Source organism: Oncorhynchus mykiss, chromosome 9, assembly GCF_057628025.1.
Source record: "Oncorhynchus mykiss isolate SJ-2025 chromosome 9, ASM5762802v1, whole genome shotgun sequence".
NCBI classification, from domain to species: Eukaryota; Metazoa; Chordata; class Actinopteri; order Salmoniformes; family Salmonidae; genus Oncorhynchus; species Oncorhynchus mykiss.
In genome coordinates this window covers 45,823,004-45,846,473 of record NC_143030.1, presented here as the reverse complement: position 1 = coordinate 45,846,473, position 23,470 = coordinate 45,823,004, and the positions used below count along the sequence as shown (strand labels likewise).

The 23,470-nt window shown below is 45.3% G+C and overlaps 1 protein-coding gene across 3 annotated transcripts; it reads left to right on the top strand.

Annotated features, from left to right (window-relative positions):
* Positions 1-1,623: 1,623 nt before the first annotated feature.
* dalrd3 (DALR anticodon binding domain containing 3) lies at positions 1,624-18,790 on the top strand. 3 transcript variants are annotated; one of them, XM_021615692.3, is made up of 13 exons: positions 1,624-2,041; positions 3,161-3,465; positions 3,635-3,942; positions 4,226-4,284; positions 4,650-4,751; positions 9,015-9,079; positions 9,244-9,302; positions 9,973-10,055; positions 10,485-10,611; positions 13,696-13,754; positions 14,306-14,419; positions 14,769-14,837; positions 15,160-18,790. In XM_021615692.3, the coding sequence occupies exons 1-13, from the start codon at positions 1,811-1,813 to the stop codon at positions 15,277-15,279; spliced, it is 1,701 nt and encodes a 566-aa protein (XP_021471367.2). In that variant the 5' UTR covers positions 1,624-1,810; the 3' UTR covers positions 15,280-18,790. The 3 variants fall into 3 exon arrangements, with proteins under 3 accessions (XP_021471367.2, XP_090040438.1, XP_090040439.1); XM_090184313.1 differs by lacking the exons at positions 1,624-2,041; positions 3,161-3,465; positions 3,635-3,942; positions 4,226-4,284; positions 4,650-4,751 and adding an exon at positions 6,353-8,314; XM_090184312.1 differs by lacking the exons at positions 9,015-9,079; positions 9,244-9,302; positions 9,973-10,055; ... (3 more) ...; positions 14,769-14,837; positions 15,160-18,790 and adding an exon at positions 6,328-6,924 and having other exon boundaries at positions 1,635-2,041.
* Positions 18,791-23,470: the final 4,680 nt, after the last annotated feature.

Here is a 23,470-nt window from a genome sequence, read left to right as displayed (position 1 = left end):
ACGCTAGGCCAATTGTGCGTCGCCCCATGGACCTCCCGGTCGCGGCCGGTTACGACTGAGCCTGGGCGAGAGCCTGGCAGTGCTAATTGTGTTTCACTGATTTTTCCTGGAGTATTGTTTTAATTTGTCCTCATTGCTTTTGCTGAAAATCAACATTTTCTGTTTGGGGCATTGGCCAGGCCATACTTTCTCAGGATGTTGCCACTGAGCATTTTTGAAGCCACTTGTTTGTCCTTGGCACTGGTAAATTTGTTGATACTTTTGCTTTAACTCTGCAATGATGGCATTTGAAACAAAATCCTTCTCAGGTTCTTTGGAGTTTCCTTCATTTGCTGTTTTGTCTTTGTGGAATCTTGTCTCACCAGTTTCTTCATCAGTCAATCATACCTTTTTTGAATTTCTCAGCTTTCCGCAAAGCATTATCAAGTTTGACATTTGACATGTAAAGATCTTTGTATGTTTTTGAGAGACTTCTTCCAACATTTTTCCTTCCAGCAAGTATTCGACTACTCATTTATGTTGCAGACAATGAGGAAGGGGTATCAGGGCACGCTTCAGTGTCAGGTAAGTTAGGGGCAGGTATGTTGGCCTCATGTTCTGGCTGCAAGTCATCTGTTGACTGAGGTGGTGTGTTGCCTGATAGGTAGGTCTCCATTGCAACTGTTCTCTTTAAAGTCGGTCTTCTTTTCCATTGGTTGCATTTCCATTGCCTTCTCTTGTTTCTTTGTTCTGCTTTGTAAGCTCAGAGATAGATTTCACTTCTCCCTTCTCTTTTTATTTCCAGTATTTCTCCCTGTCTTTTGCAGATGTTCCTGGTATCGTATAGGATCATTTTTTATTTTGTTTCTATATGTCTGTAATTGCTAAAATATACTTAAGTATCAAAAGTAAAGTATAAATAATTTCAAATTCCTTATATATTAAGCAAACCAGATGGCACCATTTTCTAGTTTTTTTTAATGTACGGTTAGCCAGGGTTACGCTCCAACACTCTGACATAATTTACAAACAAAGCTTGTGTTTATTGAGTCATCTTGATCAGAGGCAGTGGAGATGACCAGCCATGTGATACACTGTCACAATATGTTTCCATGGTAACTAAATTAACATTCTCTTCAAAATAAACTGTATTAATGAGGAATTTGTCCTCAGTTGTGGACATGACACCACATATTTGGTTTAAAAACAATATAAAGAGCATACTCACAATACATATTGATATAGATTTAATGTAATCTTTCTCTAGTAGATAACATGAATTAATTACACATGTTTTCTCATAGGAAAATATAGTAGAAGCGCAAAAGTCTGGGTCAGGGACTAGGGCAAAATAGTGAACTTGAGGTATAAAATGCATCTGAAATACTTGATAAAGAGGTGTGAAAGAAAAAGTATGGGGTGATTGAAATAAAGAATAACAATTATAATCATTTAAATAAAATCACTGCGAGGACATAGAAGTGCCCGTAGTTGCAGAATCACCATTAAATGACCAACATTGTTGATGAAAGTTAATTTACTATGAATTTCATAGATCGTGCTATACGGCCAACTCTGCCACACACAATATGGCGCCATAAACTCGCGCTTTTGCCCTGCTTCACAAGGAAACGGAACTCAGGGAAACAACATTTGCACTCTACAGTTCCGCATTGTGGTTATCATGCAGTCATTCACAGCCAATACGAGATCGATCGACTAGAGCAGAGGAACAAATGTTTTGTCTATTTGAAAAGTTAGCTGTCATAAACACAAATGATTACTATACCGTTTAGCTCAGTTGAAGTGATGATTAGGTTGTGAGTTAGTGATGGAGAACATTGACGAGACACCGTTTCGGATCACCCGTACCGTCCAAGCTCTGGGCTCCGCACTACGGGGAGAGCCTGAACATGTTCCCGATGCCGGTCAGGGTAGCAGTGACAGAATCTCGAGTGAGCCGGAGAAGCTTTGGTTTAAAGAAAGCAGCGCTAAGAATCTCCAAAACAGGGATTTCTTGTCACCCACTACGGTGCTGAATACGCTTTATGCAGACGGACAGGTCGGTGTGCTAAATAGCTAGCGTCTTAATATTATTATTTAATTCAATTCATTTGAACCCCATTATATTTTTCCTTTGAATTATTCGCAGTTGGATACACTGGCTATAACGCATGGGTTGACAGACAGACACACACACAGTTGACAGCACACGCTTTTCATTTTGACAGGTTGAAGAGTCTTGAGAGATGTGGAGGCTAATTATTTTACCCCGACCCATCTTCAACATCCACTTGATGATTGTGAACAAAATGGAATTAATACGTTTTCATATTTGAGACCGTTGACATTGTCCTCGTCGACATAACATTTAAACCCTGCGGCAAAAATTATTAACCCCTGACTGGACAAATCTAATGTGGGTCACTCACAGCAAAATGTGGCACCGTGTTTTTACATGGGGTCTATCATCTCGCGAGACGATGTTTGCATGGCATCGCCAAGGCTTTGCGAGGTCACAGCCACAAAGTAATAAATCTCGCCTATTTGTACAATTTCTCTTTCTTAAAGTGTGATTTCCAACCTAACCTTAACCACACTGCTAATGTTATGCCTAACTTTAAATTAAGACCAAAAAACGAAGTGTTTGTTTTCATACACTTTTATGATAGACAATTTTGGCTTTGTGACTGTGGTAACTAATGGAAACCCGTTGCTGACGCATGCCAAATCTGGATAGGTATTTCATGTATCAGAAAACCACATCATATGTTATAGCAATCTGTCAGTAGATGACAGTCGATGACGTGGAACTCAACCATTGGTTGATGCATGCAAAGTCTGAGCAGAGGATCGTGACCAAAGTAGTTGCATGGTTGCATTCCCTGCTCAGACGTTGCATGCGTGTCACGTCATCGACTGTGCCGTCGGGCACCAGATTGCTATATCATATGATGTGGTTAGCTGTTATGTAAATGACCTATCCAGGCATTTTAAGATCTGGCATATGCCAGCAAAGTCTGAGCAGGAGAACACGAACAGACTCATGCAAGTAGGCAAATTAGGTCTATCCCACTGAAGGCAGAAGGCTACTACTACTGCAATATTGTTTTTGACTGAATTTGAGAAGAACTGTCTGCTATCCATGGACAGTATGTAAGTGTGATGTGTTTGTGTCTAGGTTCCCCCAGCAGTGATGGGTAGAGTGCTGTCCCTGAAAGGGTGTGGGGTTCTCCCTGTGGCTGGTGGGGAGGTCATGGGAGAGGGGCTGAGGGTGCGGGTTGACCGGATTGCCGCGTTTCAGAAGGTCCTGAGTGGAGTGTCGGCGTACCTGAAGCCTCCTAGCCAGAGACAGGGGGGTGTGGTGCTCAACTGCCCGGCCCTTCACCCCAAACCCAATTTACCCTCCCCGGACACACTCACGCTGGGGCAACTACGCACCGTTCTGTTGACTGACCACTTAGGGGCGCTACTGAGGAGACAGGGGTGAGTTAGGACCTGGCTTGATAACTCATATGGCATTATGTCACTGTCCAGTACTATGTTCATTGCGGTATGTGCCGTCTTGGTTAAATATGTGTTATTCTGAGTATAGAGGGTTTTGCATTATCACCATATCATATATCAGTGTTGGTAACGTCCCTGTTTATCTCAGGTTTACTGTGTCCTGCTGCCCTGTGCTGCCTGAAGATAGCAACATCATCGTCTTCCTCCGAATACTTGGCGTCGATTGGCCGTCAGTGCCGGTCAGCTGGACCAATGACGAGAGGGAGGAGAAGATGTTGGAGGCTTTACAGAATTCCCCGTACAAAGAAAGAGAGGAGACAGATGGAGGAAGGCGAGAGAGTGAAGAAAAGAAGATGGAGGGAGAGAAGGAGTGGGGGACGCTCAGAGTGAACTTGAAGAGGGTGTTTCAGGAGGAGCAGCTGCCAGGGTATGACCCCAGCCTGGGTACCTGTACAGGTGAGACATGAAGGATCTTTGACCTAGGTTAGGACCTGGGGATTGGTTGTAAACGTGTTAACCTGTGATTAACACATTCATTGGCAAAGACAGAAGGTTTGGGTCAAATTGGTCAATACAATGGAATTATCTCATATGGAAGTAAGTCTATAACATGGCGCCTTTAGAGGTGAAACTTACTGTAATGTAGCCGAGGGAAATAAAGCCTCCATAGCTTAACAGTCCATTATAGATTTGTCTTAAGGACTGTCTGTAACATAATTCATGTGATTTTTGTCCTCAGTGCAACGAGACAGTGTGTCTCATCTGGCCCAACTGGACAGGGCTACTGCAGACTGCACAGTGAGTCAAGCTTTCTTTTCCCCAATGCTTTAAACATCAAGCTTTACCAGTGTACTACTATAGTAATACTATATCTATGGCCGTGTACTACTATAGTAATACTATATCTATGGCCGTATACTACTATAGTAATACTATATCTATGGCCGTATACTACTATAGTAATACTATATCTATGGCCGTATACTACTATAGTAATACTATATCTATGGCCGTGGACTACTATAGTAATACTATATCTATGGCCGTGTACTACTATAGTAATACAATATCTATGGCCGTGTACTACTATAGTAATACTATATCTATGGCCGTGGACTACTATAACGTCTCATGTTAGGTTTTCACATCTCTTATTGACCTAGGTATCCACAGCAACCGCGGTACATGTCACGTCCTGTCAGGATGAGTTCCGTCAGCAGCAGATAGCGATGCTATGGAGAGCCAGCGGTGCAACATTGACACAGGTTTGTTGGACACAACGAAACATTAACTACCACATAATGGTGATCTGTACTTCACCATCACAGCAGGTTGGCGGCACCTTAATTGTGAAGGACGGGCTCGTGGCAATGTCTGGAGGGGAATCAATGGAATGGTATGAAATACATCAAACACATGGTTTCTATGTGTTTGATGCAAATCCAATTGTTCCGTTCCAGCCATTATTATAAGCCGTCCTCCCCTCAGCAGCCTCCACTGTTCACCATACTAACCAATAGAGGTGCACCCAGGGGTGAAAGTAAGCCGATGTGGTCCGGTACAGAGTACCGGGAAAATAAATAGTGTCGATGATACAGCTTACCGGTAAAATATGAGACTATCACAATAATTAAAACAGAGAAGGAAAGAAAACTAGGCTATTTCACAATCATTTATCATTACCGCCTGTCAGCCGCATGAGAAATGAGCGAATAGTCTTGAAAACGGGTACGCTTCAAAATGCAGTGTGGTTGGGGATGAACACAAACATTTTGCCAAGGCACAGATGACTGGCTGCCGAAACTGAGAACCGCTCGGACAACAGAGGACACGTCAATCAATTCAGGCTGTGAATTGAGTCCCTAATGACAATCACAGAATGACATTACACTTTTTGGTGTTTTTAGAGACGTCCCTTTCCATTCACCAAATGGCGGGTGCACAGCACACTGTTTTTGATGCTGGAATTATGCCGGACGAATGTGCGCAGGTAGCCTACTTTTTAAAGTGAATTGTTTGACAATCGGATGAAAAGGTAAGACATTTTCACAGCTAAATGACATGTCGTTACTGTTACTCCCATCCAAGCACGTGTATGCATAGGATGTCCTGTACTGGGAAGAAATGAAATCAACTTTCTCCACTGGGTGCACCAATACATTTGTTTTGATGACTGACCCAAGTACCAAGTGCTTACTCTTGAGGATCAGCCGATGCCTACCAAGTTTCTATCACTCTAAATGTCAAGCTTCTGCTTCCAACCCTGGGAAACTATTCTCCACCTTCTCCTCCCTCCTTAATCCTCCACTTCCCTCCCTCTCTGTGGGCGACTTTATCAACCACTTTGAAAAGAAGGTTGACGACATCCGCTCCTCATTCACTCAGCCTACTGAGCCCACTGGCCCCACCCGACGCCTTGACCTCTTTCTCCTTTCTCTCTTCCTGCCACGAGTGATGTCCGGCCACCCGACAACCTGCCCACTTGACCCCATCCCCTCGTCCCTTCCCCAGACCATCCCTGGAGACCTTCTCCCATTCCTCATTTCCTTCATGAACTCATCCCTGACTGTTTTCCCATCTGACTTTAAGATGACCAGAGTCAAGAAGCCAACACTCGACTCCTCTGACGTCAAAAACAACAGACCGGTAATCCCTTCTTTCTTTTCTTTCCAAAACACTTGATTGTTCTGTCTCTGACCAACTCTCTTGTTGTCTCTCTCAGAACGATCTTCTTGACCCTTAACGAGTCATTTTTCAAGGCCGCTCGCTCAACTGAGACCGCTCTCCTCTGTGTCTGCTCTGCCAAAGCTGACTCTCTCTCCTCTGTTCTTATCCTCCTAGATCGATCCGTTGCCTTCGACACCGTGGACCAATAGATCCCCCCCCCCCCCTTCTGACACCCAGGTGGCGAAACGCATCTCAGCTTGGATGTCGGCCCACCATCTCAAGCTCAACTTCGACAGAACGTGTTTGACAACTTCAAGGTGTTCCCCTCCCAGAGTGCAAAGAACCTTGGTGTGACCCTGGATAACTCCCTGTCGTTCTCTGCAAACATCAAAGCAGTGACTCGCTCCTGCAGGTTCATGTTCTACAACATCCGTAGAGTACGACCTTTCCTCACACAGGAAGTGGGGCAGGTCCTAATCCAGGCAATTGACATCTCCCGTCAAGACAACTGCAACTCTGTTGGCTGGGCTCCCCGCTTGTGCCATCAAACCAGAGTATGTGGGCGGAGCTGGAGCGGAGCGTGCCCAATTTGACTGGAGCGAGATTCTCAAAGGCTGGAGCGTCGGCCTTCTCGCCCGCTCCAATTTCCATCCAGTAGCGCTCACTTCACGAGCTCAGGGCATGCCCGGCCCAGCATGCATCTGTAGTCTACTTGTGTGCTGCTATAACCCCTTAATGTCATGTAGTTCGCTAAATATTTCCATAAAGAAACTGATAAAACACACAGGTGCAAAGTCAAAGGTGACTTATTAAGACGAGGACCAAGAGAAAGAGAGGGAGTGCGGTGATGTACTGTCCACAACTAAATATTAATTGTGGAATCTGAAAAGGCACGTATCCCAAAAGCATGATGGTGTACTTACTACGTGCACATGCTAACAGAAAGGAACGAGCTGGGTAGATAACTAAGTGTGTCATTGTAGCAAAGTATTTCTAAACTCAAAACCAGATCTCTTAAACGTTTAGCAAATGTTTTGTTCTATTATCTATACATTAGGCCATAATTGATTTTGGGCCCGTTAGGCCTGGCATATTCTCACGTTCAAGGAGCTTTCCATTTTGATTGGGTTATTTTGCCTAAAAAGCTTTAGGCCTACTTATAGAAAAAGGAATAGAAAAACAACTCTGCATCTCTGCTCAGCCAGGCGAGAATGCCCAAAAGGGTGTTTAGCGTCCCCAGTGGCTCTACAAGTGTGGAGAGGATATTCTCTGCTGCTCTCCATCACATAAGCCTGAAACCACAGACTGGCCAAACTCGTGTTCCTAAAAATGTATTCTAAAAATGAATTCAAATGCACTAACAAGTCATTTTTCATTTAATTTGTATTTAATTCGAAGTAAATCACAGCCTATATGCACAATTTATAGGCTACAATGATTTAACACAACAAAATGTTTAAAATGGTGAGCGCTTTATGTCCCTACCAGCCTATTGTCACACTCGCAAATGCTTCGCTGTGTATTTATTTGTAGGCAAAAGCCTTGAAATAATAGAGCCTAAATAATTCCTTCTTAGGCTCCCTGTCTGGCTCCTGACCTATTTAGATTCAGCTTTTCATGTTTATTCAAATACTTTTCATTCAAATCCATATGATTTGGTTTCAATACTTCAAAACCAAATGGTAGGTCCAGGTAGTCACAAAAATAGATGGGTGTTGGTAAAATTGTGATTTTAATGAATGGAGCGGATGTTTTTTGATGTTGTGAGTGCGGAGCGGTTTTTAACGGAGCGGTTGGAAAGGACATGGAGCGCTCAACTCCACTCACATGCTCTGCATCGAACCCATGCACATGATCCAGAATGCTGCAGCCCGGCCGGTGTTCAGCCTTCCTAAGGTCTCCCATATCGCCCCGCTCCTCCGCACACTCCACTGGCTTTCAGTGGAAGCTCGCATCATCTTGCCTATGGAGCAGCAAGGGGAACGGCCCCTCCCTTACCTTCAGGATATGCTCAAACCCTACACCCCCAACAGGAGCACTCCGTTCTGCCACCTCTGGTCTCTTGGCCCTCCCACTCCTACGGGATGGCAGCTCCCACTCAGCCCAGTCAATGGTCTTCTCTGTCCTGGCACCCCAATGGTGGAACAGGCTTCCCCCTAAAGTAAGGGGGAAAACGTCTGAAACCCGACCTTTTTAAAGCTAAAATATGTAACTTATTGGGCGACCCGACCAAATTCACATAGAAACGTGTGTTGTAGATCTGTCATTCTCATTGAAAGCAAGTCTAAGAAGCAGGAGATCTGCTTTATGTGCTCTATTTTTATGCTGCCAGTTCTTAAGTTTAGTTTTTGTGTCTTTTACTTTCGGTTTTGTACACTAGCTTCAAACAATATTTTGCGTTATATAAATAGATTTCACAGCATTTTAGATGTTACAATGGTTCTCTACACTATAGTTGATTGTTTTGTCACATTAACTAAAATTAGGCGAACTATTCGAATTTTAGCAACCAGGAAATGAGGGCGTGATTTCTGCATAATGCAGCTTTAAACAACTCAAGGCGCCCCTCCAAAATGAAAGAAAAAGGCACTGGTTCTAATAGCACGGACTTTGCTGATTTTAAACACTTTGTTGAGGGAAAAATGTACTTAAAACGATTGTGATGGGTTGTTTTCTCACCTTGCCATCTTAAGATATGCACTAATTGTAAGTTGCGCCGGATAAGAGCGCCTGCTAAATTACTCAAATGTAAAACTGTTGACAATATTGCTTTATGCATCCACAAAACAGTCTCTCAACCTATCCCGGCTGCAACCAGATACATTATGAGGGAACCAGTTTTCCCTCTTTCTGTTTCTCAGAGGCATCTAGTTTGTGGACCAGTGAAGACTCCTGGAAGTCACCTCAGTGCGGCCCAGTATCTCCAGTAAGAACTACATCTAGTTTTATCCATTTGATTTCTCTTTAGTCCCCAGCACCTAAGTATATCACTGTTCTCCACCGTCTGCATGGAGGTAGTCTCTTCAGATCTCCTCAAGCCTCTGTATGTGTGTCTGTCTCACCGGGTCTTTGTTCGCCCCTGTCCTATAGACTGAGAAGAGTGCAGATGAAGGAGGCCTCAGAGATGAAGTACGGAGAACAAGTCGAAGGTGAGTGTGCTCAATTTGTCTGAAGTGCACTTTGTAACGCGTGTGTACTTTTTAAATGTGTATGAGACGCACTGATTTGTATGATTAGGCAGTGGTGAAAAGTACTTAAGTAAAAATACTTTAGTGTGCTACTTAAGTAGTTTTGGGGGGTATCTGTACTTTACTATTTATATTTTTGAGAAATTTTACTTCACTGTATTCCTAAAGAAAATAGTGTACTTTTTACTCCATACATTTTCCCCGACACCCAAAAGCACTCGTTACATTTTGACAGGAAAATGGTCCAATTCACCTAAGCAAACATCCCATGTCACCCCTACTGCCTCTGATCTGGCAGACTCACTAAACAGAAATGCTTTGTTTGTAAATTAATGTCTGAGTGTTGGAGTGGGCTCCTGACTATCCGTAAATAAATAAAAAAAACTAGAAAATGGTGCCGTCTGGTTTGCTTAATATAATATAAGAAATTTGAATGAATGAATACTTTTACTTTTGATACTTAAGTATATTTTAAACCAAATATGTTTAGACGTTTACTCAAGTACTATTTTACTGGGTCATTTTCTATTAGGGTATCTTTACTTTTACTCAAGTAGAGCATTTGAGTACTTTTTCCATGACTGATTAGGGTATGTGATTTCTTTCCTAAATACTCCAAATCATTTTCCAGGTCAGACTTGGGATGACATCATCAAGGTCATGACCTCCGCCACTGTGAGGTTTGAGCTGCTCTCAACGGTCCATATGAGCCCGGTGAGTCTTAGCTGTGCCACTAGAGATTCTGGGTTAGAGTCCATGCTCTGTTGCAGCCGGGCGCGACCGGGAGACCCATGGGGTGGCGCACAATTGTTCGGGTCGGGCTTGGCCGACAGGGATGTCCTTGTCCCATTGTGCACTAGCGACTCCTGTGGCGTGCCGGGCATTGTGCATGCTGACACGGTCGCCAGGTCTACGGTGTTTCCTCCGACACATTGGTGCGGCTGGCTTCCGGGTTAAGTGAGCATTGTGTTTATGTGTGTGTGTGTGTGTGCAGTTGTACACACCGATAATCATGTGTGTGTGTGTGTGTGTGTGTGAACTGGTAGCATGCTGGCCTACCTTGCTCTCCAGGGGGCTTGTGCCTGGCTGGTGTTGTGTTGAGTCAGAGCTGACTGTCAGACTGACAACTGTTTTAACACACAGGTCACCCTGGACGTGCAGAGGGAAGGCAGTGTGTCCACCAAAGGCCCCAGAGGCGGAGTCTTTGTCATGTACAACTGTGCTCGGCTCCACACCCTCTTTGACAGTTACGAGCGAGGCATGGAGAAGGGTGAGACACGCAAGGCAACACAATGATGATATGGTCATTTAGTAGACGTGACTGACTGGCTTATCCGCAGTGACTCACGGTACTGTATATTTCTAGTCCAACCACAATCTAACACCTCCACACCCAACGGAACCACACAGTTGTACATACACTACCAATATAAAATAATATCAAATCAATCCAAGTTGTATTAGTCATATGCGCCGAATACAAGTAGACCTTACAGTGAAATGCTTACTTACAGGCTCTAACCAACAGTGCAGTTACAAAAAAATACAGATACGAATAAGAGATCAAAAAGTAACAAGTAATTAAAGAGCAGCAGTAAAAAATAACAATATATACAGGGGGGTGCGGGTACAGAGTCAATGTGCGGTGTCACCGATTGGTTGAGGTAGTATGTACATGTAGGTAGAGTTAATTAAAGTGACTATGCATAGATGACAACAGAGTGTGTCAATGGTGTTGAGGAGGAGGAGGGGGGGGGGGGGGGGTAGCCATTTGACTAGATGTTCAGAAGTCTTATGGCTTGGGGGTAGAAGCTGTTTAGAAGCCTCTTGGACCTAAACTTGGCGCTCCGGTACTGCTTGCCGTGCGGTAGCAGAGGGAACTGTCTATGACTAGGGTGGCTGGAGTCTTTGACAATTTTTAGGGCCTTCCTCTGACACCACCTGGTATAGAGGTCCTGGATGGCAGGAAGCTTGGTGATGTATTGGGCTGCTCACACTACCCTCTGTAGTGCCTTGCGGTCAGAGGCCGAGCAGTTGCAATACCAGGCATTGACGCAACCAATGCTCTCGATGGTGCAGCTGTAGAACCTTTTGAGGATCTGAGGACCCATGCCAAATATTTTCAGTCTCCTGGTGTGCTCAGTTTCCTGTAGTCCACAATCATCTCCTTTGTCTTGATCACGTTGAGGGAGAGGTTGTTGTCCTGGCACCACACGGCCAGGTCTCTGACCTCCCAATAGGCTGCCTTGTTAGTGTCGGTGATCAGGCCTACCACTGTTGTGTCGTTGGCAAATTTAATGAGGGTGTTGGAGTCGTGCCTGGCCGTGCCGTCACGAGTGAACAGGGAGTACAGGAGGGGCTGAACACACACTCCTGAGTGGCCCCTGTGTTGAGGATTAGCGTTGCGCATGTGTTGTTACCTACTCTTACCACCTGGGGGCGGCTCGTCAGGAAGTCCAGGATCCAGTTGCAGAGGGAGGTGTTTAGTCTCAGGGTCCTTAGCTTATTGATGAGCTTTGAGGGCACTGTGGTGTTGAACGCTGAGCTGTTGTCAATGAATAGCATTCTCACATAGATGTTATTTTTGTCCAAGTGGGAAAGGGCAGTGTGGAGTGCAATCGAGATTGCATCATCTGTAGATCTATTGCGGCGGTATGTTAATTGGAATGGGTCTAGGGTTTCTGGGATGATGATGTTGATGTGAGCCATGACCAGCCTTTCAAAGCACTTCATGGCTACAGACGTAAGTGCTACGGATTGGTAGTCATTTAGGCAGGTTACCTTAGTATTCTTGGGCACAGGCACTATGGTGGTCTGCTTGAAACATGTTGGTGTTAGACTTGGACAGGGAGAGGTTGAAAATGTCAGTGAAGATACTTGCTAGTTGGTCAGCACATGCTCGCAGTACACATCCTGGTAATCTGTCTGGCCCTGCGGCCTTGTGAATGTTGACCTGTCTAAAGGTCTTACATCAGCTGCGGAGTGGGTGATGACACAGTCTTCCGGTACAGCTGGTGCTCTCATGCATGTTTCAGTGTTATTTGCCTCTAAGCGAGCATAGAAGTAGTTCAGCTTGTCCGGTAGGCTTGTGTCACTGGTGAGCTCTCGGCTGTGCTTCCCTTTGTAGTCTGTAATGGTTTGCAGGCCCTGCCACATCCGACAAGCGTCGGAACCGGTGTAGTACGACTCGATCTTAGTCTTGTATTGACGCTTTGCCTGTTTGATGGTTCGTCGGAGGGCATAGAGGGATTTCTTATAATCTCCCGGGTTAGATTCCCGCTCCTTGAAAGCGGCAACTCTAGCCTTTAGCTCAGTGCGGATGCTGCCTGTAATCCATGGTTTCTGGTTGGGGTATGTACGTACGGTCACTGTGGGGACGAGGTCATCGGTGCACTTATTGATGAAGCCAGTGGCAGATATGCTGTACTCCTCAATGCCATTGGAGGAGTCCCGGAACATATTCCAGTCTGTGATAGCAAAACAGTCATGTAGCTTAGCATCTGCTTCATCTGACCACTTTTTTATTGATCTAGTCACTGGTGCTTCCTGCTTAATTTTTTTGTAAGCAGGAATCAGGAGGATGGAATTTTGGTCAGATTTGCCAAATGGAGGGCGAGGGAGAGCTTTGAATGCATCTCTGTGTGTGGAGTCTAGGTGGTCTAGAGTTTTTTTTCCCTCTGGTTGCACATTTAACATGCTGATAGAAATTAGGTAAAACTGATTTAAGTTTCCCTGCATTAAAGTCCCCGGTTACTAGGAGCGCCGCCTCTGGGTGAACGTTTTCTTTTTGCTTATGGTGGAATACAGCTCATTTAATGCTGTCTTTAGTGCCAGCCTCTGACTGAGGTGGTATGTAAAAAGCTACAAAGAATATTTATGAAAACTCTCTCGGTAGGTAATGTGGTCTACAGCTTATCATGAGAAACTCTACCTCAGGCGAGCAATAGCTCGAGACTTCCTTAGATATCGTGCACCAGCTGTTTTTTTTACAAAAAATACATAGACCGCCGCTGTTCTATCCTGCCGGTACATCGTATAACCAGCCAGCTGTATGTTGATGTTGTTCAGCCACGACGCCGTGAACCATATTTACATACTATTTAGCAGAAGCTTTTATCCAAAGCGACTTAGTCATATGTGCATACATTTTGTGTGTTAGTGGCCCCAGCGGGAATCGAATCCACAACCCGTGACGTTGCAAGCGCCATGCTCTACCGACTGAGCCACACAGGACCACAAACTACCATGTTGTATATGAGTACTAGTCCACACCAAGCAATATAAACAACCTTGATTGTACTATGTGTTTATTGTCACGGTGGATGTTCAGTTCCCATGTATTTGCCTCCCACAGGACTTTACCCTGAAATCCCAGAGGGCTCCCAGTTGGACTTCTCAGCTCTAAAAGAAGAGGTAGGCCCACAGTAGGTGTGCTGATCAAGGATCAGTTTGACCTGGGACCTCCCGAGGGGTGCAGTGGTCTAAGGCACTGCATCGCAGTGCTAGCCGGCAGGGATGTCCTTGTCCCATTGTGCACTAGGGACTCCTGTGGCGGGCCGGACGTAGTGCACGCTGACACGGTCGCCAGGTGCATGGTGTTTCCTCCAACACATTGGTGCGGCTGGCTTCCGGGTTAAGTGGGCATTGTGTCAAGAAGCAGTGCGGCTTGGTAGGGTTGTGTTTCGGAGGACGCATGGCTCCCAACCGTCGCCTCTCCCAAGTCTGTACGGGAGTAGCAGCGATGAGACAAGACTGTAACTACCAATTGGATACCATGAAATTGGGGGTAAAAAAATAGATATTTTCAGTTTGACCTTTTTAGGTCATAACTATATGGACGGGGGATACCTGATCCTAATACCTGATCCTAGATCAACACTTCTACTCCGAGACGCTTTGTGAATATCTGTGTTTAATTTCTACTTAGGTCTTCTAGAGACTGTGTCTCTCTTTCTGTTTCACAGGGGGAGTGGCTTCTTCTGTTCAATTACCTCATTCCATTCTCTGAGCTTCTCGACCAATCAGGACAGGCGTTGGAGTGTGATGGAGGGGCCAGAGTCAACCTGAAGACTGAACAGGTGAGGTTTTAAAAGGATATATTTGTAGTGTATTGAAATATCAGTTGATGGCAAAAATGAAAACACGAAGCAGACCAAACTCTTTGGCCCTTTATAAACCTGCAGTATGTAAAATATTGTGTGCTGTAACTTGGAAAATAAATAAATGTGACTCTGGATGGCAACATAACGATGTTTGTTTCCAACATTAGCGCCGTTTTCCTGAAGAAGTTTGGTCCGCTTCATGTTTTGTTTCCTTGCTACGATACTAACGAGTATCGCGATAAAGGTATCGTCCCGGTCCTAGTTGATATAGGTGAATGAATGCTCATTCAATGTATGTTTAATGCGTGTGCAATGTGTCTCCCAGATCTGCAAGTTCCTGGTGTCTCTCAGTAAAGATTTTAGCTCCTATTACAACAGAGTCCACGTCCTTGGGGTGAGTAACCAGTCATTTTACCTCTGTCTGTCTGGTAGTTAAATTAGGTTAGAGTTAGTGGACAGTACACTGGCAGAGCATGTGTCTCACAGTATGTAGAACTAAAGAAATGTTTGCATGTGTGATGCCCCCTATTGTTTGACACATAGAGATCCATGTGTTTATAGCCTCTGATCATCCATACCAGACCTTAAAACATGGCGTACTGGCAGACAGCACAGCTGACTTGGATTTAAACGGACTAAAGTTCATAGTTTAGTCCATAACGTTTAACCTCAATCTGTCTCTCTCTCTCTGTCCCCCTCTCTTCCCTTCTCTAAAGGAGCCGTTGCCTCACCTCTTCAATCAGATGTTCTGTCGGCTGCAGTTGTTGAGAGCACTGAGAGAGCTCTACCATCGCGCGTTGGATACTCTTCACCTTCCTCCCATCCGGCAGCTATAGCCACAAATACCCCAACTGTAGCCCCAACATACCCCAACTGTAGCCCCGAATATAGCCCCAACTGTAGCCCCAACAAATGCCCCCAAAATACCCAACTGTAGCCCCGAATATAGTCCCAACTGTAGCCCCAACAAATGCCACCAAAATGCCCCGAATATAGCCCCAACTGTAGCCCCAACAAATGCCCCCAAAATACCCCAACTGTAGCCCTGAATATAGCTCCAACTGTAGCCCCAACAAATGCCCCCAAAATACCCAACTGTAGCCCCGAATATAGCCCCAACTGTAGCCCCAACAAATGCCCCCAAAATACCCCAACTGTAGCCCCGAATATAGCCCCAACTGTAGCCCCAACAAATGCCCCCAAAATACCCCAACTGTAGCCCCGAATATAGCCCCAACTGTAGCCCCAACAAATGCCCCCAAAATACCCCAACTGTAGCCCCGAATATAGCCCCAACTGTAGCCCCAACAAATGCCCCCAAAATACCCCAACTGTAGCCCCGAATATAGCCCCAACTGTAGCCCCAACAAATGCCCCCAAAATACCCCAACTGTAGCCTCGAATATAGCCCCAACTGTAGCCCTGAATATAGCTCCAACTGTAGCCCCAACAAATGCCCCCAAAATACCCCAACTGTAGCCCCGAATATAGCCCCAACTGTAGCCCCATCAAATGCCCCCAAAATACCCCAACTGTAGCCTCGAATATAGCCCCAACATGCCCCAACAAATGCCCCCAAAATACCCCAACTGTAGCCCCGAATATAGCCCCAACTGTAGCCCCAACAATCCCCTAAAATACCCCAACTGTAGCCCCGAATATAGCCCCAACTGTAGCCCCAACAAATGCCCCCAAAATACCCCAACTATGCCCCATGAACTGCCCCAAATATAAGGCCTAATAACTGCCGTAAATTATCACTAGCCTATCCCCTACATGAAATACACATATAAATGTCACTTTTACTACTGTACTGTAGCTATTAGGCTTTTATCCCCCCCAATTAAAAAACCCTGTGAAGTCCTCTTTATGTATATGTGACATACACCTGGTATTACACCCAGTCTATTTACTGTTGATGAAAGAAACTGTAGAGATAATTTGCACCCCTGTGTGAAGCCTTGGTCTCCCCAGACGTATCACCAGTATCTCTGATGCACCACAGATGCAGCCTCTACCAGAGACCCTCACTGCCTTTGAACGATGAACATCTGCCTGTCTTCGGTCTTCCCTTCTACGATACCATAGACACTATTCCGCTAACAGACAACTGCCCTAGAGCCATAGATACAGTATTTACACACACTGTATGTACACCGTGTAAGCACTGCCCCTGTCCTCATCACTAGATATTGCTCCTGGCCACCATGAGCCATTTACTGTCCCCTTCTCCCTTCCCCTCCTACTTGAATAATACAAATATATATATTTCATTGGAACTGGCTGTGTCAGTATTATTTATATATATACAGTGCCTTGCGAAAGTATTCGGCCCCCTTGAACTTTGCGACCTTTTGCCGCATTTCAGGCTTCAAACATAAATATATAAAACTATTTTTTTGTGAAGAATCAACAACAAGTGGGACACAATCATGAAGTGGAACGACATTTATTGGATATTTCAAACTTTTTTAACAAATCAAAAACTGAAAAATTGGGCGTGCAAAATTATTCAGCCCCTTTACTTTCAGTGCAGCAAACTCTCTCCAGAAGTTCAGTGAGGATCTCTGAATGATCCAATGTTGACCTAAATGACTAATGATGATAAATACAATCCACCTGTGTGTAATCAAGTCTCCGTATAAATGGACCTGCACTGTGATAGTCTCAGAGGTCCGTTAAAAGCGCAGAGAGCATCATGAAGAACAAGGAACACACCAGGCAGGTCCGAGATACTGTTGTGAAGAAGTTTAAAGCCGGATTTGGATACAAAAATATTTCCCAAGCTTTAAACATCCCAAGGAGCACTGTGCAAGCGTGGTGGTGGCAGCATCATGGTTTGGGCCTGCTTTTCTTCAGCAGGGACAGGGAAGATGGTTAAAATTGATGGGAAGATGGATGGAGCCAAATACAGGACCATTCTGGAAGAAAACCTGATGGAGTCTGCAAAAGACCTGAGACTGGGACGGAGATTTGTCTTCCAACAAGACAATGATCCAAAACATAAAGCAAAATCTACAATGGAATGGTTCAAAAATAAACATATCCAGGTGTTAGAATGGCCAAGTCAAAGTCCAGACCTGAATCCAATCGAGAATCTGTGGAAAGAACTGAAAACTGCTGTTCACAAATGCTCTCCATCCAACCTCACTGTGCTCGAGCTGTTTTGCAAGGAGGAATGGGAAAAAAATTCAGTCTCTCGATGTGCAAAACTGATAGAGACATACCCCAAGCGACTTACAGCTGTAATCGCAGCAAAAGGTGGCGCTACAAAGTATTAACTTAAGGGGGCTGAATAATTTTGCACGCCCAATTTTTCAGTTTTTGATTTGTTAAAAAAGTTTGAAATATCCAATAAATGTCGTTCCACTTCATAATTGTGTCCCACTTGTTGTTGATTCTTCACAAAAAATACAGTTTTATAACTTTATGTTTGAAGCCTGAAATGTGGCAAAAGGTCGCAAAGTTCAAGGGGGCCGAATACTTTCGCAAGGCACTGTATATATATATTGTGGTAAACTGTGGGGTGTTGGGTTGAGCGTGCAGAGATTGACACAGAGACAGGGGGGGCTTTAGTCCGCAAAAACAAATATATCAAAGAAATTGCTCGGTCTTCCTTCTCTCTCTTAACCGGTGTCCGTCTCTCTCCCGCCATGTGCCACCGTGCTCCTTTAAAAAAAATAAATGTATCCGTTATTTTACTGAGAACACGTTCTCATTTGCAGCAACAACCTGGGGAATAGTTACAGGGGAGAGGAGGGGGACGAATGAGCCAATTGTAAACTGGGGATTATTAGGTGACCGTGATGGTTGGAGGGCCAGATTGGGAATTTAGCCAGGACAACGGGGTTAACACCCCTACTCTTACGATAAGTGCCATGGGATATTTAATGACCTCAGAGAGTCAGGACCCCCGTTTAACGTCCAATCCAAAAGACTGCACCCTACACAGGGCAGTGTCAATCACTGCCCTGGGGCATTGGGATATTTTGTTTTTAGACCAGAGGAAAGAGTGCCTCACGTACCTCCCCTCTATTACCATCCCCCGGGTAGACCTCCTGGGATACCACAATATATATATGGAATGATACATGTGACATAGACTAACCCACCACCACCAATGTACTTCTGTTGTGCCAAAGTACTATACAGTACTGTCCCAGATCCCAGTTCTCCATTGTCGCTCTGTGCCATATCTTGGACTGTTGTTATTGTGTACGTTTCTTGTGGTTTTTATGGTGACCCGAGCTTTACACGGACTCTCACTCTCTCCCACAATGTTGTCAACTGTGCATTGGGCCAATATATTTTCCACCTAGATCAATAAATGAGTGTTGAACTCGGTGACCCCGCTGCCGTGTGTGTTAAGATGCGTGTTAAGGTGTGTGTGTGTGTGTGTACCACATTGCAGCCCCGTGTGCAGCTATTTGTTCATGTTAAGTGTGATGAGTTACGGGGCAAGTCTATATAGATGGTTGCGTAATGCCTGGGGATTACGGAAATAATTGGTTATGAGTATAATTAATTTGTAGGCCATATCAGATCACTTCCCCCATCGTAGCGCTTATATAAAAAGATATGTGGATGCTCAAGTTCACGCAAGGCAATTAAAATGGACGCCGGGGCCACGCAATTAGAAACGTATCCACATTGACGGCTATAGAGAGTAATTGGTGGTTCAGCCCCTCTCCTCGTCATTAGCTGGTCCTGCCACATCATGCTCTATGCTCTGTGTATGTCAAATTGAGTGATAATTTTTTCCCCCTCCGCTGGTGTCCTTTTGACCCCCCCCCATAATGAGACGGGAACAGCTGGCCTTGGAGCTCTCCTCGGGCTGCAGCTGTTTGCTCTCCTCCCAACACAGCCACACGGGTCCAATTCATTAGGGCACACCGTAGCAATGTAAAAACGAGTCCTTCTGATTGGGACAAGGTTTTCTGACGTCAGACCAAAGCTCTTGAGGCAGGCAGGGTTTTCCAGGGTGTGACACCAAGTTCAGTGTTACACGACCTTTGTGTGGGGAATCGGCTGTTTCTAACATCTGTTTATCCATTTAGCAGGGGAATATACGCCCCCCCCCCCCCCCCCCATAGTTGATTAACCATTCTCTTTCATATCTGTGAGTTAGCACATACACAGATTACCATCCGACTGTCTAGAGTTCTGGTCCAACATGACGCAATGCTACGAATTCAGCTTTTTTTCTTTTCTGATTATTCCAGTTTGAAAACGATTTGTGTGCGTGTGTGTGTGTGCAGAAGTGTGTGTGTGTGTTCCCATTCCCCACTGCCAATGAGTTAAAAGAGTCTGGACTAGAAGTCTGACGAGACCAGGCAGGGGTGGTGCAGTACACAAACATTGCCAGAGGGTGGAGCTCTACTGACAGATATTTTAGCCACCTGACAGTCCACCGGCCTTGCTTTGTATCTCCTCCTATCAAAGCGTTCCAATTCTCCTACCCTGCCTGCTTGTCAATCACTCCCCTCGGGCCTCGGTTGGCCAGAGACAATAGAGGGAGGAGAGAGAGAAAAAGGGACGTGAACATGAAAGCAGTTCAGAAACGGAGGGATGGATACAGAAAGGGAAAGGAGAGCACGCAGTCATCGCTATGAGCAAATCTACTGTCTTAAAGGAGGGAGAAAACAGAGAGATGAATTGAGGTCAGGGATGCTCACGAATGTAGAGTGATTCTTTGTGGTTGCCAGGGAGAGAGAGAGAGCAGGAGAGAGAGCACAGGAGGGTGGGAGAAAAAGAGGGAGTGAGGGAGTAGGCTGGGCTGCTGATATTGATAAGTTTTGAAGTGCTTTGACTGACTGTGGCTGGGCATACCCAGCCGAGCCAGGAAATGACAGGATGAGACTGGGGGTTGGAGGGAGGCTAACTGAGGCTGAGGAGCAGCCAGACACTGTCACAGTGCCAGGCGACTCAAATGATGTCTAACACAAACAACATAATGACTGATATCAGTCGGAACATCCGGGATATTTCCTACTTAATGTGCTTCTTATATGAGTCACAGATCCTCTGAGGGAGTGGTGACTGTGAGGAAGGGATTCTACTGAAAGATAATATAAATTGTCTTTTATAACGCAGCAGGTTATTTTCAAGGGAACGTGGCTCCTGTTGAGCGTGTCCCAGAGTGCCTTTTGAATGTGCAGGGTGTGGTGAGAGGAGAGCGTGTGACTTTGTGGGGGTTGGTTGATGGTAGGGGCAGGGGCCCGGAGATGGATAGATTGAATCAGATAAACTCCTCATACAACAGCTGTCATCCAGCCCTTTTTCTCCCTCTCTCCCTCTCTCTCTGCCGCTCTCGTTCTGTTGCTCCCTTTCCTTTCTCTCCTCCTTGCTCTACCCTGGTTGAATGCAAAATAGGGAATTGGTTGAACATGATTTGCTGTGTACTGGATACCTAATTGTGAGCAAATGAGACAGACCATCCATTGTTTGAATGAATCCCTGAATTCGTACATTATGATGATAACTGTGTATAATTATGTATTTCCCGATTTTGTTCTATCAGACATGTTTATGTACGCATGTGCATGTAAGTGCGCGCATAGGTCTACCCTCTTCACATATTCAGGGGCCAAGAAAATAGGCCGAAGGCTGCTTAATACTATATCTGATCAGATCACATTACTGTTCATGGGTATTGATCTTCTCACAGCACTTTGGTTTAATCCAATATCCTCTTAACCAGCCACGTGGTTAGGAAGCTCCTATATCAAACTAACTGCACATCCAGCAATAATGATTTACAGTCAGCATGAGGCCGGGGCTGCGAGGACGCCCTGCTGGGTTCAAGCCCTCCAGGACCCTAGTTGAATAGCTCTGCTTATAGGGATAATACACTTCCTTAGTTAATGCTAATAAAGTCCCATAAAGGCCTAGGGATAGAGATCCGTCCATTCAGCTGCTGCTGATCCATTTTGGATAAGTCAGGTTCCCATCTGAAATGGATCCAGTGTGACCCGGACCGGCGGCCGCCAGGTGCCAGGCTGATGCAACCCAGACCACAGTAGTGTGATAGGGATCCTCCATCCACCCTGATCTCACTTGACTGTGATCCAGTTAGGGTTAGATCCAGCCTGACAGCGCCGTGGCTCTGCTAACTCTCAGACCTGGTAGTTATGGCAACTTTCCACCTGAGACTTACCCCGGGGTGTTTTACCAAAAAGGCTCAGACTTTTGTGTTTCCACCTCCAAGGTCCGGCTGCAATGTCTCACTGGGCCCTGGCCTCAGTGGATCTGCTCTGATTACTACCTTTTCAAGGTGGACGATTATCACCCTCTCAAGGTGGACGATTATCACCCTCTCAAGGTGGACGATTACTATCTTCTCAAGGTGGATGATTATCACCCTCTCAAGGTGGACGATTACTACCTTCTCAAGGTGGACGATTACTACCCTCTAAAGGTGGACGATTACTACCTTCTCAAGGTGGACGATTATCACCCTCTCAAGGTGGACGATTACTACCTTCAAGGTGGACGATTACTACCTTCTCAAGGTAGACGATTACTACCTTCTCAAGGTGGACGATTATCACCCTCTCAAGGTGGACGATTACTACCTTCTCAAGGTGGACGATTATCACCCTCTCAAGGTGGACGATTACTACCTTCTCAAGGTGGACGATTACCACCTTCTCAAGGTGGACGATTACTACCTTCTCAAGGTGGACGATTGTCACCCTCTCAAGGTGGACGATTATCACCCTCTCAAGGTGGACGATTACTACCTTCTCAAGGTGGACGATTACCACCTTCTCAAGGTGGACGATTACTACCTTCTCAAGGTGGACGATTACTACCTTCTCAAGGTGGACGATTACTACCTTCTCAAGGTGGACGATTGTTACCTTCTCAAGGTAGACGATTACCACCTTCTCAAGGTGGACGATTGTCACCTTCTCAAGGTAGACAATTACTACCTTCTCAAGGTGGACGATTGTCACCTTCCCAAGGTAGACGATTACCACCTTCTCAAAGTAGACGATTACCACCTTCTCAAGGTGGACGATTACCACCCTCTCAAGGTGGACGATTACCACCCTCTCATGGTGATAATCGTTCACAGTTATCCATTGTTATGTACCTACTACCATAACACGTCCAAAGGCACTTAAATATTTTGTCTTGCCCATTTACCACCTTCTCACAAAGTCTTGTTGATGCATAGGTTGTTGATTCTGCTCGCCCCAAGTCTTTAGTGTCACACTCCTGATGGAAAAAAACTGTTTCCCAGCCCCCCAAAAATAACAGGACTTTTAATATGAACACTGGCAACACACTGGTGTGGGTTAAGTCTCAGGTGGAAATGCCCCCATTATAGTGCTCTAGAATCTCATGATCTCATAAAGCCTACTGATATACACGGAGTACAAAACATTAAGAACACCTGCTCTTTCCATGACATCGACTGACCAGGTGAATCCAGGTGAAAGCTATGATCCCTTAGTGACGTCACTTGTTAAATCCACTTCAGTCAGTGTAGATGAAGGGGAGGAGACGAGTTAAAGAAGGATTTTTAAGTCTTGAGACAACTGAGACATGTATTGCTTATGTGTGCCATTCAGAGGATGAATGGGCAAGATTTACGTGTTTTTGAACCGGGTATGGTAGTAGGTGCCAGGCGCACCGGTTTGAGAGTGTCAAGAACTTCATCGCTGCAGGGTTTCTCATGCTCAACAGTTTCCCGTGTGTATCAAAAATGATTCACCACCCAAAGGGCATCCAGCCAACTTGACACAACTGTGGGAAGCATTGGAGTCAACATGGGCCAGCATCCCTGTGGAACGCTTTCCACACCTTGTAGAGTCCATGTCTCAGATGAATTGAGGCTGTTCTGAGGGCAAAAGGGGATGCAACTCAATACTGGGAAGGTGTTCCTAATGTTTTGTACGCTCAGTGTAGATCTCAATCTATATCTATTACAGTGACTCTGTGTTTCCACGTTGTATTTTGAGGATTCAATTTGATCTGGCGTTGGTAACATGCCAATGTGGATTTATGTCCTGAATGTTC